Source organism: Artemia sp. Qi Xiang Cuo, chromosome 13, assembly GCF_049724085.1.
Source record: "Artemia sp. Qi Xiang Cuo chromosome 13, ASM4972408v1, whole genome shotgun sequence".
NCBI lineage: Eukaryota > Metazoa > Arthropoda > Branchiopoda > Anostraca > Artemiidae > Artemia > Artemia sp. Qi Xiang Cuo.
Window position 1 is genome coordinate 24,633,713 of NC_142806.1, and position 20,074 is coordinate 24,653,786.

At 34.9% G+C, this 20,074-nt stretch overlaps 1 protein-coding gene across 1 annotated transcript in view; it reads left to right on the plus strand.

Moving 5' to 3' along the window:
• Positions 1-4,783: 4,783 nt before the first annotated feature.
• LOC148945107 (procollagen-lysine,2-oxoglutarate 5-dioxygenase 1-like) overlaps positions 4,784-20,074 on the plus strand; it is a 23,661-nt gene continuing 8,370 nt past the window's right edge. The window contains exons 1-4 of the mRNA XM_089098944.1: positions 4,784-4,918; positions 6,554-6,691; positions 9,870-10,052; positions 13,559-13,707. Coding sequence (XP_088955070.1) covers positions 6,662-6,691; positions 9,870-10,052; positions 13,559-13,707 — 362 coding nt within the window. The 5' untranslated portion in view covers positions 4,784-4,918; positions 6,554-6,661. The remainder of the gene's footprint in view (positions 4,919-6,553; positions 6,692-9,869; positions 10,053-13,558; positions 13,708-20,074) is intronic.

The following is a 20,074-nucleotide window of genomic DNA, read 5'->3' on the forward strand; positions in this document are numbered from 1 at the left end:
TATGCATCATGACTTAAACGTTGCCGGCAAAGAATAATGAATTTTCAATTATAGTTTTTAATAGGGGTCCATTTATATTAAAGATGTGGCATATTAAGGCATAACTTGAGTTGAAAAATACGTTCCTTAGAATAATTTGTTGTTTGTTTTACTTTAAAATGACAGTGCCTGTCTACTAATATAATGTTATCCTTTTTCACATTCATTTGAGCTGATGAAATACTTGCTTGAGAATTTCGCTTAAAAAATACGGAGTATCTGTCTAAATCCAAAAACTAGATATATTCCTCGATTTTTTTTTTTCACATGTCTCTGAGCTTCCTCAAAGTCGATGCTCAATTTTCAATGCTGATGTCTGGCAACAGTGACACCAAACAAAAAGGATTTACTGCAGTCTAGTTAGAGATTTACGGAAAACTATTATAAAAGAATTATAATAAAGGATAGTAAAACAGCAGTGTTTACCGATTTTTCCATTTTAATTATTCGTTTTGCTCTGCTATTGCCTTGTTCACCGATTTTGTTGTAAAATGCTAAATGGCAAACAATTTTCCTTTTTTTTTATAATATTTGGTATGACTGTTGCATTGACCTGACCTGATCGTTTCCTTATGTATTTGACCTGAGTATTTGCTTATGAGAAACTAACAATGGCCGATTTCAGCCATACTTCTATGAATAGTTGTAGACATTAGATTTAAATAAATCATACTACTTATTTAAAATAAAAAATACAATGACAGTGAAGCAATAGAAAGTGCAAGAAAGGTTAATAAACGCTCTAGTTTTTTTTCTTATACAGCTTTGCACGTTAGAAGTGTGCAGAGAATGAAGAAAGATAAAAGAAACAAGTTGGTTTACCAACTTGTTGGTTACAAAAATTGAAAAAGATAAGAATATTCCTTTTCTCTTTCACTGCCCTCTGGAGGTAATGTAATCCCTTTGCCGCCTGCGTCTTGACTCAGGCTGATAAATAAAAGTTCAAATAGGGATAAAATCCTTTTAATAGACAGTGATGATGATAACAGTGATAGAAATTCACAAAAATACCAGATATTTTCGGTCACATATGCAGTGATTGTCATCAGTTTTCTACTGATGACGGTCACTGCGTATGTGACCGAAATATCTGGTATTTTTGTGAATTTTTATCACTGTTATTATCATCACTGTTTATTAAAAGGATTTTATCCCTATTTGAACTTTTATTTATCGTCATGGAAAGGCAGTTTGGTCTCCGAAATTATTTATAACTCTGACGTTAAGGATTGTCTGAATATGATAAAATTATAATCTGCTACTAGAAACATGAATATGCTAGAAAGATTTTGTCTTTCCAGGCATCTGCATGTTAGAGTTGAAGCAAAGAAAAGAGAGACAAAATAATTAACATATTTTTTCAAACCGCAAGAAACAAACTAAAATGCAAAAACACAATAAAGGCTTCCTCGGGCTATTCCACTGATAGAAAAAAGTGTGTTGCTAGTGGCAGTGGCATTGATTGAGGGTAGGGGTAAAGGACTTGCCATTAAGATTTTTGTCCCTCCCCCTTGAATTGTAAAATACTGTTTTGGGGGTACTTCATCTTAAGAACGCCTTTTTTGGTATTTTTATTGAAAAAACGCTAAATGTACCCCGCCCTAGATGTTGAAAAATGCATCGTTTCTTCCCAAGTTTCCGTAAATTGACGCCAATACTTACTGGCTATACAAAGGGGAGTTATATTTTGTCCTTTTTTTTAGTTTTGGAGATGATTCTAACTATATTTCATCGTGATTCCTTACCAAATTTTTGTAGGTATTTTTTCTTAATAGAAAGAAGATGCATAAGTTAATCCTAATACAGTTGCACTGTTTTTCATCAACATGGTTAACATGGAAGTCATAAAGATAGCCCAAATGAAATGTGTTAATCTAGCTAACATTTAAGTTGAAAACTTAAATAAGCTGCATAAGCTGTCTTTCTTACCCTTTGATGTATAGAAATGGTGTTATGAAGCTTAAGGAAAATAACTTTGCAAAAGTTCGGTATCTCACATCGTAAAGATGAATATCAAAGATATTTTAGATACGACATTCGAACTAATTCTCATAATGAAAAAAATCCTTTAAAGAAAATTAAATAGCGAAATTAAAATCACTACCACCACTCTCATTACCATCATTACTCCTCTCTTACTCTGCGGGCAACCACCACCCTCATCACTCTGCTCTTTGCGCTAAAGTTTACTACTGCTTTCCTGCAAGCATTCTAGAACGTAAGAAGTAAAGCCAGGCGGAAATTATAAGTTTTATTATTTTTTTTTTTTACCCACGTGCCTTTCAAAATCTTGAGCTGAAAATTTTGTTGTTAAAGCAAATAAGACTAAATGAGTTCTCTCGTTCTTGAAGCAATGTGATGAATCATTTAGACTTTTATCATATTGAATTTTTGTAATAGCTATTAATTCTCAATGTATTGAGATAAAAAGTGTAACGGCAGGGTAAAGAGTGACGGAGGCGGTCCCCCCCCACTGTATAAGTGAAATTATTCTAGTATGTTTTAAGGTTTTACATTGCTCATTAATTTCATATGAAAAATTTCAAATTATTTTCGCCCCTATTTGGACATCTGAAATGACAGAAATTAGTAATATGATTTGGTACGATCGATTTTTTTTTTTTTTTTTTTTACTTAAGAAGGGCACCATGACTTCAAAATTGAATTTTTTTTGTTTGAATTTCAAAATTGAATTTTGAGAATTGATTTTTCTCCCGATTTTCTAAAGCCGCGTGATCGATTCCCCCCGAAAAAATTTTATGAACTCTTATCCGTGACTATCCTTTCAGGAAAAATACTGTATGTTGTGAATTTATAGATTAAGTGCTGGAAACCTCCGTTATTTGACCTGTTGAATTTGATAGTGTAATTTTCATCAATATCGCGCTCTTTTTGGGGATGTTCCTCCCCCTTTTTTAATATCGCAAATTTTCTTATGCTAAAAACTTTTGGCAGGGAGTTTTCAACGTAATAATTTAGTTTTTTTTTTATAATTCTTCTGTACATTATCATTTATAGGAGAAAGCCTACCATAAACTATAAATTGAAGTCTCAAGTTGAGTCGAAAAGCCACTGAAAGACTTATCCTTTTTATTTGCTGTCTGTGTAATCACATCCTGAGGAAGTTGCTAGAATATCACCAAAAACAAAATAAAGTCAATGATCCTGGCTTTCATAACAAAGCCAAGCCCTTTAGGGATGGCGCACTGCTTTTGATGGTTTAGCCACGACGCTGTTGCTGGACCTTTATTCGAAAGATTGAAGTTCGATCTCTTAGGAATCAGAAAGAGAGGGAAAATGCTATCCTCGCGCGCCACCGCAAGTTCCCAATGTAAATGAAATTCATAACTGGCTGTGTAATTGGTGCATTTAATGATAGTCAGTTACTTCTGTTGACCTCTCTTGTCATGTTATTCTTACCGTTTAAAGCAGTGATTTCAAAAGGGGTTAACGTGCTGGAAGACACAATAGATGTTTCAAAACTTGGGGTGTTTGTATTTTTTTCAGTTGCTTCTGTTGACCTCACTTGTCGTTTTATTCTTACCATTTAAAGCAGTGATTTCAAAAAGGGTTAATGTGCTGGAAGGCACAGTAGATGTTTCAACACTTGGGGTGTTTATTTATTTTATTGTTTTATTTAGTAACAGTCAGTTGCTTCTGTTGACCTCATTTGTCATTTTATTCTTGTCATCTAAAGCGTAGGTTTAAGACAGGGTTAACGTGCTAAAAAACACAATAGAGGTTTCTACACTCAGGTAGTTTACTTTCGGAACAGGACCTGTGTTCTTTTTTGAAGTTTTACCATAGCGAAAATAAATCTTCAATGCAGTAGGTAGGAATATTTTTTTTCAAGATTTATAAAAGGAAAAAAAAACGGCAAAAAAGCGATAGGAAAGTAGAAAGTTCAAATTTGGTATTCGAGTTCGATCTTGGCGCAAAACATGCTACCATAGCAACCTCTGTTGCTGGAAAAATGTAAAAAAAGATAAAAAAAAATAATAATAATAATGATTTCTTGAAAGAAAAGTAAAGCGTAATTGTAAAACTTTAAAGTAAGTTTATATATATATATATATATATATATATATATATATATATATATATATATATATATATATATATATATATATATATATATATATATATATATATATATATATATATATATATATATATATATATATATATATATATATATATATATATATATATATATATATATATATATATATATATATATAGATTTGATATTACCAAAGTTGATAAGAACAGAAATTACTTTGTATAATCAATTGAAAGTAAAACCCAACAGTAATTACAATGAATAAGAGAGGTCGCCGTCCCCTTAAAGCCTCTGAAAACCAGAGCGTTATTTAACCTTTCGTAATTTTACAATACCCCCCCCCCCCCAAAAAAAAAAAAAACAGAAACAGTTTTTCTGACGACACTTTTAGTAATGACCACAAATCCGAAACACAAAATCGATGACAAACTGATCCTTTGTCAGCATGATATAGAACCTTCACAGAGGTCTAAGTGGAGATTGACTAGATAAATTATCAATTTACTGTTCAAACGAGTCTAATGTCTAAGACAGAACTATTAGCTTTCTTGCTCCAATTTCTAAACTTTGATTTTTTTACTCCTGACAAGATTGACTCTATTACTCGTGAATCCCAGTTGTTTCCAAATATTAAAGTTTTTTAGAAAGCTGCTCTCTCTTCTCTAGATCTGTTTCATACGATTGATTCCTGTGCCAAACAACAACAAATCTTTGCAAACTTTCTCAGTTTCCTTGGATAATTTGAAGAGCTAAAGTAAGGAGGGTGTAGATTTATAAACAACAAGGATCTTTGATTGGAAATTTTATCAATTCAAAGTTAGTCTGTCGTATACTATTTACCAAATAATCTGTATGCATCAAAACTTTAATCGAATGGCTTATTTGTGATATAGATGACCTATTATAACCTAAAGAAAATTCCTAGAAGACTATCCGCGGACTTGGACAAATAAAGGTCGAGTTCTCTTAGGTCAGTCTCTCGCAGATCCTAAAAAATTATCCTTTTAAACTTTTTTTAAGATATGCAAGCTACAGGATTTACAATTTTATTTAAGATTTACAAAGTTTACAATTTTATATTGCTGAGACTGTTTTTGTACTTTTTATGTTTCCTAGCTTTTAAGCAGATTTTTTTTTATTTTTTTTTTGAACTCTTATTTCGGGTGATGCTATTCTATTTTCGAAATCACTAGGGAACAAAATTTATCTCTCTTCTGGCTTGAACTAAAAATAGATAACTTAATATACCTTTGTAGCCTTATATACCTTTTATTTTACCTTTGTATTTACCTTTGTATTTACCTTTGTATTTAATATACCTTTGTAGCCTGACTTTAAAGATGTGTTTTAATCTGTTCTTCGCCCTTAGTTCTTGAATAATTTCCTAAAGTGTATTTTTATCTGAAATGCCCCAAATTCAACAACAAAGACTTTAAGAAATCATTTTGCATAATTTACTGTCGGTGGACTGAACATGATAATATTTTTTTTTTTGATTAGCATAAAACTGTATTATAAAACGCACTTAACAAAATTTTAAGAGTATTAACGCAGAAACTGGGAATGATGAAAACATTCTGATTGTGTACGCAGATCCAGCAACAAAAAGTTATCTTTAATATAAAATGTTGTCAAGCAAAAAATTAAATTTCCCAGTACATTCAAAGCAGATCAAATCACCTCTCTGATTTTACTTAATATGCTCTTTCATTTTGGTCAAAACTTAAGAGTAGTAAAGTAATACGTTTCTATGCATCTTATTAGTTGGACATCTTAAATAAGCTGTTTTGTGCTCGTTTTAAGCATTAAGCTCACTCATCATTTTTCATGAAAAATTCTCTTTTTAAAACTTAAGTATTTGAATCGACTGTGAGCATTATTATAAACTCTAGATTAGCATGTAAATAAGGCGAGGGCCCTTTGGGCCTGTTTTTGTATTTTTTGGTTTTCTTAGCAGTTTCGTATATTTACTAAAATATTCGTTTATTTTTATGCTTTATGGATGTTTACCAGCAGATGTTAGCAGGAATTTATCTCGTCAGGGGGAAGTTTTAGTAAAATGTTTGCAGAAGTGGACAAATGTCTGGAAACATTAGGATCTATGTGGAGAAAAATATAAAAACAGGCTGAGTACAAAACCTTCCCCTGTAGACGCGCCTACCTCTTGGCTTTATCCCCGACATTCCTGCTCTATGACCTATAATAGGTTTAATAGTTATTTATTAATACCCTCTAATACCCTCTTGTCGCTCACTTGGTTTTGTAGGTAAAGTTTTTTTTTATTGAATTGCGATCAACCAGGCGAATTGGGGACCAGCAAAAGCATTCCTCTGAGAAAAAGTTAAAACGTCTGTAGACTGCTTATGTCTTTCTCAGAACTAAATAAGCTAGCTGTTCAAAACAAAATTCTATATGCAAACGTTATTTTAAGAACCTTTTCATTTCTTTCAGAGGTCTTTGGAACGTACCGTATATATATGGATGCTATTTGGTGCAGGGATATTTAATCCATAACCCAGAAACAAACCATCTTATATTAATGGCCTACTCGACCCTGATATGGCTTTTTGTACAAACATGAGAGAAAAGGTATGCGTTTTCGGTAACAATTCTACGCTAAATAATTCTATGCTATTTCGCAATTGCTCTATTTTTCACCGCGCAATGTTCAACTTGTACAACTTGTCAGCTTCATATTAGTATAGCTCTTTTCTTCTTTTTTTTTCGCGATTTTGACTTTCTTCCGTATTGTACTTGTTGAATTATTAGTTGGATTCAAGTACTTTTTAATTCAACTCCAAGTTATAGCGCTGTAACCAACTTACATTTTCAGAGTTCCTTATTTTTTTTTTCTTACTATTGGAACTCTGTTTTCTTTCTTAATTTACTAGTTACGTTATTAAGTGGATTCAAGCCCCCTTTTCATTGAATTGTAAATAAACGCAGTTACCAGGGATTTTGCTCTGTCTTATCGTTTCTTGTTGGAGATTCTCCAAAGAAATAGAGACTAATTGGACTATTATTATTTCCTTAGTGTTTAGTTAGTGTTACTTGGGTGGCGTGGAGAACAGTGTACCTTTAAGTAACGAAAATCGTACTTTTTGTCGATACACAATTTTCAAAGTTACTATTTTAGTTCCGTTTTACTATAAAGTGTTTACTATTTAACGGTTAACGTACGCTATTTTTATGTTCGGAAACTCCAATATTGTTAGCGCTGTGAATCATATTCTTGCAATATTGTTAATCCTGTCATACTACTAGTATTACTACTAACGACTCACTACAGCAATAAGCCGCCAGAGACCCACACAAATGCGCATACTATTTCATCCCAACCTATTCAAAGTTTAGAACAATCTTTAAAAATGAAAGTGAATTCTTAACAGCAATATTGAGCATGTAAGGGTTAATTTACACTGACTACTTGATACGTATGCAGTATGCACGTGTGTAAAAATGTACATCAACTAATGACTTGATATACATGGTCACTTCGTCGGCTTCGGGATTTTAATGTCAATGCATTTGATTGTTTTATGTATAATTCTTTTTATATTTTTTAAGGATTTTCCCTAAGATAAAGGCCAATTTCGAAAAGTTTGAACATTCAAAATATTTTGGCCATTCAAAACAAAGAAAAATCCAAAGCCAATCGGATCAATTCCTTGCAGAAATTAACTTGAACATATTGTCAGTGCTAAAACCCATAAGTAAACAGGTTTAAAACCCAAAAAGACTGAAAATGAAAGAGATCTTCCCACTTCCACCCGAGCTACATCCCTGATTCTTATCCAAGATAAGCACCAATACACAATATCAATACAATATGATTGCATCACAATATTTTATACAATAGGTTTTGCATAAGTATTTAAGTAAGACGAGTATATTCCCCCTCCTTTACAGGCCATGCCTTTGCGGGGACCCGTGCTGTTTATTTTGTTGGTTTTCATGAATTATCTTAAACGATATGTTCAATAGATGCTTAGTTTTTGCGTGTCTTTTCGAATTTTTGACTGTAGTTGTTGAACGGCAATTGAGTTTTTCAGCTTTCCATGGGAATAGCTTTCCTAATTTAAAATAATTTAAAAATCAAGCAGAATAATATCTTTCCTCATTGGAAACAGTCAAAGTAATTAAAAAAGAAAATTACAGGACTAAGCTCAAAATGTGGCTTTGTTTTGGCATACAGTGCTTAAAGTCACTTCATATAGTCTTTCAGTTAGAGATTTCTGTTTCCCAATGAGGCCTAAGCTCCCCTACCTCCTACGATATAAGGACGTCTCTACAAATATGGCCGTGGACTAAGATCCGCCAGAGGAGTCTTAGAAAAGCAATGTGTCGTTCTGGGGATAATGTGAGACCCGTTCTTTTTGTTTGGTTTATAATCACATTGTAATTTATACTTATACAATGAAAAGTAGGTGGACAGTAGATAATATCATATATTTAGAGATGTGTGTATATACAATTATGTGAAATAGCACAAATTGATGAAAATTAGAATTTAAACATGAAAAAATATAAAAGCTTTCAAATTTTATCAATGCAGGTGCTCAAACCGATTTCCATCACGGTTTACACAGCTTTGAACTCTGCCTCTGAAGCTTTGACAAACATTCTTGCCCGAGTCTCTTTAGGCATTAAGATCCTTTTTCCCCCGAAACAAACGATGTTGTGACAAGCCTGCAGCTAAATTACCTAAAGTCTGTAGGCTAACCTTCACATAAAGGACAAGAAACTTGTATTATTGGTGACTCATTAATATTGGATCTATTCATTCACTAAGCTAGGATTTTGGTATTACTTGTACTTTTTCTTGAAGAAGGATCACACTTGCTAAAATATAGGAAATTGTCCTTCTTCCAACGATTTTAACTAATATTCAGCGTATTTTTAATTTACAAAAGCATGTACACTAAATTTCAAAATTGTAATTGATATGTTAAAACTGTAGCAAAGCCGAAATACAACACATTATACTTTCGGCTCGAATTGTATATTAAATAATATTATTATAATTAATGCATATATTCTCCATTTTAAAGGAAATTACTAGCTCTATTTGTTTTTCTGAGACAAGTTATTTTGTCCATTAGATAGTTCTGGGACTTTCAGTCGTTAAAACATCAATTCTTTTGCTCGGTCAAAAACGGTTGGTTCAATTCTAGCGTTTTGGCACGAGTCTGCGTCGTAAGTTCACCTAAATTTCGGATCATACTTAAAAACTCGCTACTTCGATCGGCAAAATTTTGTTTAAAATAACTAAAAGATTCCCTGGAGTTTGGTCCAGGTGGCGAGATTGAGTTAAAGTGTCACCATAATAATCAATAGAGGAATTGAAAGATTGTTTCTTATACTCTGGTAAAAATATACTATTGGTACTATGTTTTTGATTGATAAGATAAGCAGTCTTTTTCATGTAGAAACTTTCTTGGAAGACCTAAGAGAATTCTAATTTATAAATTAAATATATACATATAGTGACATGATATGAAACAGCCTGACATGAGTTGATCGTTTTGCTTTGCAGAATTTACCGTCTTCTGTCAAAACTTGTTGTGAGTTTTTTTTCCGTTAAAATTTCGCGCATAGTATTTCTCTTTCTCACATTGACCGCGAATCTGTCGAGGCATATCACTGAGAAGAAAAAATTAGCGACATGAATGTTCACAAATGTGTTCACACATTTTTGTTCACGCAAAAGCGTTCACAAATGTGAACGTTCGGGAATCCTGACATATTTATAAGTACTATATTCTAGGATGTCTTCATGTACGTAAGCAATCGTTTAAATTGGGGACATTTGATCAACAATGAAGAATTTGATACAAGTCACTTGCACAATGAGATGTTGGAGATCTTCAACAATCGTTGGGACTGGGAGCTGAGATACCTCCACCCTAACTATAGTCACAGCTTAGACCCGAACAAGACGGTTGAACAGGTAGTCAATGGTTATTTCTTTGTTGGAGATGTACATGTTCAAATGCTATTAATTGTAATTGAGATCATTTTAGCACAATTTGTGTTGACTTGCACTTTTTTTTTTAGCTGTAACATGGTTAGATAGGTATATTGATTTTGAACCTATAGTTATTTTTCTTTTACTGCGTCAAGTTTTTCCTTTGCATCTTAGCTTGAATATGATCATTGTCTGCAGCATCGAGGGAGAATGGTATTAAGCACTGTTGCTCTCCTATTGGCTGACATAAACATTCTCTGACGGTGCTGGGTCAATAAATCCTAATTTTCTGTACAAAAACTGCTCTGTAAAAACCGTTAAAGTATCAAGAACATCAAAATAAAAGCATTTTGCCCCCCCTCCCCTACCCATAATAGGTCTATTCATGTGTGAAAACCCCGATTTTGTAAGACCTTTCTTTTGGCCGTTAAAGGATATTATGAAGCTTTTAGAGTAGTATCATGTTGTCGTCAATGTTGCCACGCTGAGCCATGAAAATACTACTACTACTACTAACAACTCGTCATAGCACAAAGCCGCCTGAGGCCAACACAGCTAAGCACACTCCTCCTCCATCCTAATCTATTCAAAGCCTTCCTCTTTACACCCTCACAGGAAGCGTCCATTCCTCTTAATTCTTTCTTTACGACATCCTCACATCCCATCCGTTCGACCTGCTTTCCGTTTAGCCCTAGACGATTGGACGAAAAGAACAGTCTTTTGCAATCTATCATCCTTCATCCGCAGAACGTGTCCTAGCCGTCTCAACCTTTCCGTGATTATAGCCCTAGAAAACGGGATTGAACCACACTTTTTGTACAGCCTAATGTTTCAATACGTTCCGTCAGCTGGGTACCCAAAATAGAACCGTGATGATGAATAAGGAAAACTATGTAGTTAAACTTGGCGTACTGAGCTAGCAATCCTATGACAATCCGGGAGGGGGTTTGAGTCCTGTCGTTACTGATTATTTGGTTTTGGACAGGAATCAGTTGGGTAGCTGTCTAGGCTCAGGCAGAGTCAACCCAACTCTATATTGGTACCTGTAGGACTCCGGGGACGGTAAACAAAAATGGTATGGGAAAGCACAGGATGGCTGGCTCCCTCCCTCCTCCCATTGCTATGGGAGGGGGGCTTATTTCAGATATAAAGTTATTGTGTTACTCTTGTCAGCGTTTAAATATGACAATTTAGAAATTAAGAAACAAATTTGGAAAAGTAAAGAGATATAAATGAAAGATAATTTTTAGATTTACCACAAATAGAAGTTATAAAAAAACAGAATTCAGAAAAATAACCTTCGACTCAATCTTATGGCTTGTCCATGAAAATGCAAAAACAAGTTGTCAGGGGGGGGGGATAACTTAGAAGTCATTCAGAAGTGGAATTGTTTTTCTTTTTAGATGTTAGCGTCAATCACCCTAATTTACTCCTTGTACAATCTCATTGATATTGCCTAAAATTAAGGATTCATGCAGAAAAACGACAAAAATATTTTACACATGAAAAACTCAATATTTTTTTTTTTATACTTGACTGTGTCCACTGGCTTCTGAGCTGCCCAGTTATCGAGACTCGGTTAACTAGAGTCTATAATAGCAACTTGTAAAAAAAGGGCAAAGAAGGAAAGCTTGATTTACCCCGAATCTTCAGCCTTAACTCAGCGAAACATCAAAGTAAAAATAAAGCTTAAATAAAAATCAGTCATCACTTTTCCTCGCTTCGTAGATTTATTTTACAGGAGTGAATTTTCACAGATGAATGATGTCACAAGAAACTCATTAATTATATTATTAGAGAATAAAACTTTTGTTTGTTACTTAGCAACGTTATTGGTAGCATGATTCTTTGTAATAAAAGTTTGTTGTGCCTTTATGGGATACCTGACTTTGCACTGAGTTATTAATAGGGCTCTGTCTATCCAACTAATAGCGTTTCTTTTAAAGTATTTTGTCTTTTTTACTTCGTAATAAATGGCTTTTTTATTTACACGGGAAACATTATTAACTAACTATTAAGTTGAACGAACGTCATGAGTGCACTTTTTACTTTTTAACTTTTTGGGGGCAATGTAGATGATTTATTGTAGCTCAATGTAAGCCTATTTATTGTTTTACTGGTAGATTATTGATAAAGGGGACCAATTCATGAAAATGTAGGTGGTGGGGCTATGATTTTTATTTTTTTTTTTTAATTAAAAAAAAGTATTTTGCTAAACCTAGGAGGAAGGGATTTTTTTCGATTTTTCGATGAAAATATGAAAAAAATTAAACTCTAGGGGCCAATTGCCACTCCCGCGTACAATTGGTGCCCCTATGTCTGCTATGTGATCATTTCTGCAGGAACAGCATTTTCGGACAGGCCGGCTTGGTCTTGACTACCTAAGCTCAATTTTACTCTATATGCATACAAAAGGAGGAATTTTCTTCTGAAAAGCCTTTTCTTTAATTATTTTTATTTAACCGCTTTCTGAGCGTACGCTCAATGTTACCAAAGGTTTTTTTTTCCTGATTCTGTTTGGCACCTGTTTTAAATTCTAGGATTTTTTAACGAGTAATCAACTATACATGTTGTGAGAACCTGGTAACAATCGTTAACAATTTGTCCTGTTAATGTTTTGCTAAAGACTCCGAAATAATCAATAATTTAAGTATTATCTGAACCATAAGGGAAATAGAGAGGGTTGTGTGGAGGCACTGTTTCTGAGAATGAAATGGTAACTAAACCAGTATTCTAAATATCTCTTCTGCGCAGCCTTCTCTGTGAGAAAATGTCAGTGAATATGAAAAAAATCTTGGTAAAGCTTGGTAAAGCCTTGAAAAGTTCCAATTTTCTGCTAAAGTTTCCACGACGGGGGGAGTACCTTTGAAAAGACAATTCCTGGTTTTTGGCAAATTCTAGAGTGAGACCTTTCCGAAGTAGTGACTCGGTGTAGAGAAATATGGCCTAGAATCTGAACCATGAAAAAAATTACAACTTTTGTGGGTCAGTGGGCCATATCTCAGGTTTTATTTGGTTTTAAAGGGTTGTTCTGGGTGGTGTGGGGCTCTCTTGCAGGGCTCTCATAAACGCGCCCAGTTGCACGTTTTGCTTCTGACACTCATTGATTTTGTTGACTTTATCCTTTTTTGGGTTAACCCTTTTCACTACTTTCATCGTCATATTATTTATTAACCGCGGCTTTGTTTACACGTATATATTTTTTTATGACAACAATTCAGCAGTTTCATTTGTAAAAGGATATTTGGCAGTTTTTTTTTTAAATCATTTTTGAAATAAAAAAAATCAGCTTTAAAATTCTATTAAAGAATATAACTACAAATAGGGATTTTAACTGTAGCTATTAAGCTCTGGTAAGTAGCTCGTCAGATAGTTGAATGCGACTAAACTGTTTTCTGCGTCCCTCTCGCAATATACCAATTTGTGTTTTAGTTGTGTTTTTGTGTTTGTTTTAATACATTTAGCTGTAAAATAGCTTATTTTTATAGCCATGCCCGGACCTCTATTGGTTCCCACTGTTTTCTGTAAGATTCACAAATGAACTTATATCTGAGATGGAGCATTTTGGTAAATGGTCTGACGGTTCCAATTATGTAAGTGCTAATCTTTTTTTCCTTAGAGCTTTAGTTGTTCTAAAGTAATCGTAATTTTTCATTTAATTAGCTATTTCACCAGCATCTTTCAAAAAACCCTTATCTTAGCATCTTTCAAAAACCCAGATTTGTTGACAAACTCATGTTAAAAATTCCTATGACAGTCATATCTGTATCGAGTCAAAAACGGAATTCAAATTTGAAACATCCGATTTTAAACTAAAAAGTTGCTTCCGAACAATTTCTAAATCCAACAATGACCCTAAGTCCCTTTTCAGATCACTTTCACTCAGATCACAAAATCACTTTTCAGATTTCTTGCTGGAAACCAGATTTCCCAGTTATTTTTTGACCGTAAACTATAGAAAACGTTATTTTGGCTAATATAGAAAACGTTATAAATTCTACGTAGAAAACGTAGCCTACTGTGGCACGTATAATTTAATTAGAGGTCTTTAGAAATTTGTCTTTAAACTTCATGTCGTTTTCGTATAAAATGTTTAAAAAAAAAAAAAAAAAAAGGTAGCAAATAGAAGACAGCATAGTGGAATTTCTTCTGCATAGTATTTACAAAACTCGAAACATTTACCACCGTGTAGGTAATCAGAGGGAGTGTGCAGTACCCTCCTGAGATTGTTCCAAAAGACCACGCCCATCCTCAAAGCAATTAAACTATAGCAGTACTTCTGTCGCTGCTGACCCCCTCTCTCTCCAAGGAAGAATCTCCTCACCTAGCCCCTCCCCTCTACACGATTTATTGTCAATGTTACTCTGCTCTTGCCAACAAAATGTTGTTTAATCACTAAATTGTAAAAGAAATTTCTTTAGCTTCTTTAACAGAGCATAGAATGGGGCAAAGAATTACAATCAGGGTATATAATAGTCTAATGTATGTTGCTGAAAAAATGATTCATAACAAGACATAGACCCACATAGGTATTTTGCATTGAAATTGAATAAAATTTTGTGAGTCCAATTTTAGAGTGAGATTATGTTTTTTTTCTATCTCTATTGAGGTCTAAAAACTGAAAGGTGTGTCCCCAGTCCCTCAATGGATCCTTCAATCTTCTTCCTTACCCGTCAATCTTAGCTCATAAACCTTATTTCTCAGTAGAAAAGGAACTCTAAAAAGGCTATTCCTAAGTTAAAAATTATTTCAACTTGGGGTTAGTCCTTGATCTTTGACGATATTAAACATTAGCGACTCAGTCCTGGTTTGTTTTTGTCAATCCCGCCTCCACACCACCTCCAAACCTCCATAACATATGACTTGAAGGATGTATTCATACTTCTTTCCCTTCAAAGAGATCAGTTGTGAAGTAGCCTGTGTTATAGAATGTACATCCTTGTCCTAATGAAGGGAATAAACCTCTAAGCAGTTTTGAAGCATGGTTTGGGCTTAATACAATTAAGATAAAGCTGAGAAATTACTTTCAATTTGGATGGAAATAATATGCTATTTAATGGTTGAACAGCGTTGTGACATATGAGAACCATAACTTACCTAAAGTAAAAAAAAGAATGTAATGTATAAAAGTATAACAGTTATGTTTTATATTTTATAAAAGTATAAAATGTATAAAATGTAAAATACAAAGTATAAATTTGTAAAGTATAAAAAAAAACATATCAGAGCATAGTTGGCTTCTGAATCTGTGTACATATTACTTGGAAATTCTTGTTTTATTTGTTTGGAAATCTTAAAAGTTTTGTTATCAAAGCTTTTCTAGCTTTTCTAAAAAAAAAACTTTCTTTCACGTTTTAGCTAGAATAGTATTGATTGATTGGATTACCATGACATTTTGGAAGGGTAACTACCTCCCGGGAAGTAATGATGTTGGTACTAAACTTGAGAGTTTAAAATTTGACAATGTGGAAGGTGGTTGGAATAATTTTAGAAAAATAATATGTGCAGTTACTGAAGGTGTCTTAGGGAAGAAAGCTAGGACTGCAGCTAAGAATATTAGTGAAAAAGCTTTATGTTGAACAGAAAGGAGAAGGGACTTGTACAATAAGTATCTTAGTGATAAATCATGTGAAAACAACAGGAATGTAAAGAAATTGGAGAAAGCATTAAAATATGAACTAAGGAGATGTGAAGTGGAGGCCATGGATAAAATTGACGAGGATCTGGAAAGTGCAGCTAGACGGCATAATAGTAAAATATTGTACTGGCATGTTAATAAATTGAGAGGGAGTAGTCAATCCAGACTTGGTCCAGTTAGAGATGGGAGCGGGGCCAGAATTAGCGATAAGGAAAGAGTTGAAGAGAGATGGGCAGAACATTTTGAGAATTTGCTAAACCGAGATAGAGTTGCCGGAAACGATATAGAGGAAAATGAAAAAGTTTGTGGTACCTTGGATGTGAAGGAAGATTTGTTTTATGAGAAAGAACTAGCGACAGTGCTCAAAGTATTAAAAAATAATAAGGCTCCAGGTGCTGATGGGGTGGTAAATAAGTTTCTTAAATATAGTGGCTCTCAGGTGAGAAATAAGTTACTGAACATTATGAAATGATTTTGAAAAACGGGAAGTACCTAACGATTTTAGGAAAACCTTAATTAAGCCACTTTATAAGAAAGGTGATAAAAGTGAGTGTTGTAATTATCGAGGCATTAGTTTGGTCTCTGTAGGTAGCAAATTACTTCGTAATATGACACTTTTAAGACTGAGAGATGTCGTAGACAAAGTCTTAAGAAAAGAACAGTGCGGTTTTAGAAAAGGTAGAAGATGTGTTGACGAAATTTTCTCTCGTAGGTTAATAATTGAGAAGTGCCTGAGTTTTAAAACACCTTAGGTCCTCAGTTTTATAGGTTATGAGCAAGCATTCGGTCCTGTTGATACAAGAGCTTTAGTAAAGGTTTTATCTTTGTATGGTATACCAGACAAATGCATTAAAGTGATTAGTGCTATGTACGAGAATAACACTGCTGCGGTTAAGGTAGGAAATGAGGTTAGAAGCTGGTTTTGTATTAAATCAGAAGTTAAGCAGGGTTGTGTTTTATCACCCTTTTTATGGATTATTTTGATAGACTTTGTCTTAAGGAGCACAGGAAAGGCAGTGGGAGACCACGTATTCCAATGGGGAGGAAAAAGTCTCCTAGACTTAGATTATGCTGATGATTTAAGCATCCTAGAGACAGCGTGAGCAAAATGAATGAACTTTTATAGGTTTTGTGAGTTCAGGGTGCTAGAATAGGTTTGAAAATTAATAAGCCTTAGCTAAGTTGCTAAGGCTAGGAATAAGTGGACGTCGGGTAACGAAAAGATTGATCAGGTGGGCAGCTTCACTTACCTTGGTTGTATTATTAGTAAAGATGGTGGGAGCAGTGAAGATGTTAAAAGTAGAATAGTCAAGGCTCAGGGTGTTTTTTTCACGGTTAAAAAAAGTGTGGAAGAATAGGAAGATAAGTCTGCAAACCAAGATTAGAATATTAGAAGCTACCGTGATGACAGTGGTCAAATATGGTTCTGAAGTCTGGGCGATCCAAAAAGCAGATAAAGATTTACTAGTTGTTTCCAAGAAAAATGGCATACAGATTGTTCTGGGTACCCAGCTGACTGACTGTATTTCAAACAGTAGGCTGTACGAAAAATGTTGTTCAATACCGCTTTCTAGGGCTATAATGAAAGAAAGGTTGAGATGGCTAGGGTGCGCTGTGTGGGTAAAGGATGACAGATTGCCGAAGATTGTTCTTTTCAGCCAACCGTCTAGGGCTAGACGGAAAGCAGGTCGTCCTCGTCTGGGGTGGGAGGATATCATAAAGAAAGATTTAAAGGAAATGGGAACTTCGTGGGCGGGTGTAAAGAGGGAGGCTCTGAACACATTAAGATTGGGGAGGAGCTTGCGTAGCTGTGTTGGCTTCAGGCGGCTTGGTGCTGCGGTGAGTTGTTAATAGTAGTAGTATAATTTTCTTGCACCGTACGTTCTGCTCTAGGAAGAAAATAATAACTTTCTTCCTAAGGCTATACTTGTAGTGCAAAGGGAATGTAAACATTGCTCATGATATTAATTATTGCAAATTCAGGTGATTAAAGTCAACCCTGAGTGTGACCAAAACCAAATCAGTCATTTTAACAGGAATCATTTGTAATTGGCAACCCTGCGAATACTATATCCCTACAAGAAGTGGTGTAAGGAACGGAAAGTTTTTATATACTTGTTATGTTTCATTAGAACTCGAGGATTAGTCCAGAAGCACGTAACTATTTGTGCAAATTTCGTACAGAATTTGTCGAGGAAGAGCCTTTGCAAGTTGAAATTCATTCGACTCTGTGTTGTTTTATAGCAGCAATAGTTTGAAATTACAGGAAAGAAAATTCAATTACATGGGTGTTAAACCGTTTCTTCGATGATGTTGTTTGTTTGATGTTGTAAATGATTTGTAATTTTATATTTCATGCACACGTTTTTCTCTGATCTTCGATAGGATATAGATCTGAAGCTTTTTGCTTCAGGAGGAGGCAAGGTCGTGCCCAGGATTTTTTACCCACTAGGGAAGAACTAGTAAGCATGAGCCCTATGATGATGCCAATGCTAGACAAACAACTTAGCAGGAGATCTAGACAGTGATCAAGAAAGTCAAGAATCACAAAGCCCAAGGAAATTGTAAAAAACGCTCCTGAGATGGTCAATAATTGCTTGTTACTGTATACAGATGATTCCAAACTCTATGGTCCAGCAGCCTCTATAGGAAAATGCTCTTCTCTGCAAGATGATCTTAACAAGCTCTGCCTGTGGGTAACAACCTGTGGGACTCGATCCTGCTGGATTCAAAAAGCAAAGCGAAACTGATAGAGTGCGTGTTTTAGGTCTGGTCTGAGATTGATAGGAAAACGTTACCTTTCCCTGTTTACCTATCTGGAGGGTTTCCTGACAGGATCAAAGTTGTGGAACTTAAACCAGATAGTAGTGCTAACGGAAGCAGCAGTTTTACGGCTGACTTGAGCTGCACTCATGAGGAAGCAGACACTCACTTTGTTTTCACGCAGCTTCTGTGTTAAAACTGGATGTTCAGATATGATTATCAAAGCCAATGACACCAATATCGTCGTCATCTTGCTTCTGTCTTTTTGTAAAATTGAGGCACAAACCAGTGCAACACCTAACATCTGGGTTTGCTTCAAGAACGAAGCTATTTCTGTCACTGAGCTGGCAAATAGACTCCCTCCGTCTTTAGTGAGCTCTGTGGCAATTTTGCATTGTATCACCAGCTCTGATACAGTGAGCTACTTCTATTGAAAAAGCAAGAAAACGATACTGAAAGCAGCAATCTCCTGGTTAACTCAAATTTCGGCTGTGAGTGACCAGGTTTCAAGAGACATGCAAGAGGTCATTGAACTCGAGGCGAAAATTTTGAAGTTGAGTCGGGACATTTTGATCACGTCGCACGGAAAAAACGAAAACTTTGACTGTTAAAACAGTCTGCGAGTTCACTTGTTCCCACGTCATAAAACACTGAAGAGCCTACCTCCAACAGATGGCTCGTTCAAGCTCCAGGTCAAAAGAATTATTTTTCAATGGTCTGTGATGCTACAGGTGCTTGTGCCTAGTCTCATCTACTTTTCTCCCTTAGATTTTGGGTGGGAGTAAAAAGACGGAAAAGTTTTACTCTAGAAATCGACTCTTGCAGCCTGGCCATCTACCATTCAGAAAGTTTCACCGTACTGCAAGTGTTAAAACTGTGGACAAAAATGCCCCTGTGCAGCTAGGGGCAGCGATATTTTGTGCTCCTGTTATGGAAAATGTTGCGAAGGGTAGTTTAGTTCTGACAAGGAATAGGGATTTCTGTTTTAAGTAATTCGTAATACTTTGGCCAGTAAAACTCTTTGTTTGCGATGAAATACGTGTAGAGCTTCGCTAAATTTTTTTCTGAGATTTAGCGGTACAGTAAATAAAAAAAGTTAATGTGTTGTGGTTGAAAAGACATTCCTTGACCTCCAGGTATCTTGGATACTGCTGCTTTTGTTGTTGATACTCGGGTTTCTGCGAAAAAAGGCGCATCAGACTCACTGGAACAACATTGTTCATGAAGGAGCCGTACACAAGTTGTGAAACCCAAGTTTCGTAGGGTTTGTCGCCTCTTATGAATGTACCGTTGTTATTTTTTGATTCAGCAAGGTCGATTTAGGGGGGGGGGGGTAGGCCCATGTACATTGATACTTTTTTCCGTCGGGGTATATGTTACATCTTTTACTTCCAGTGCCCAACTATTGTATAAGAACCTCATAAGCCCCCAGGGCATAACTTAAAACCCTTGCCCAGAGGGTTGTGGGAGCTGTCCTCCTCAAAAATATATTTCCTATCTGGAAATCAGTAAGGCTGAACAAAATGACTATCACAAAATTTTGATTGGATGTGCTTGGAGGAATGATGGGCGTGGGGGGGGGCTCGTGATGTTTTTATTCATA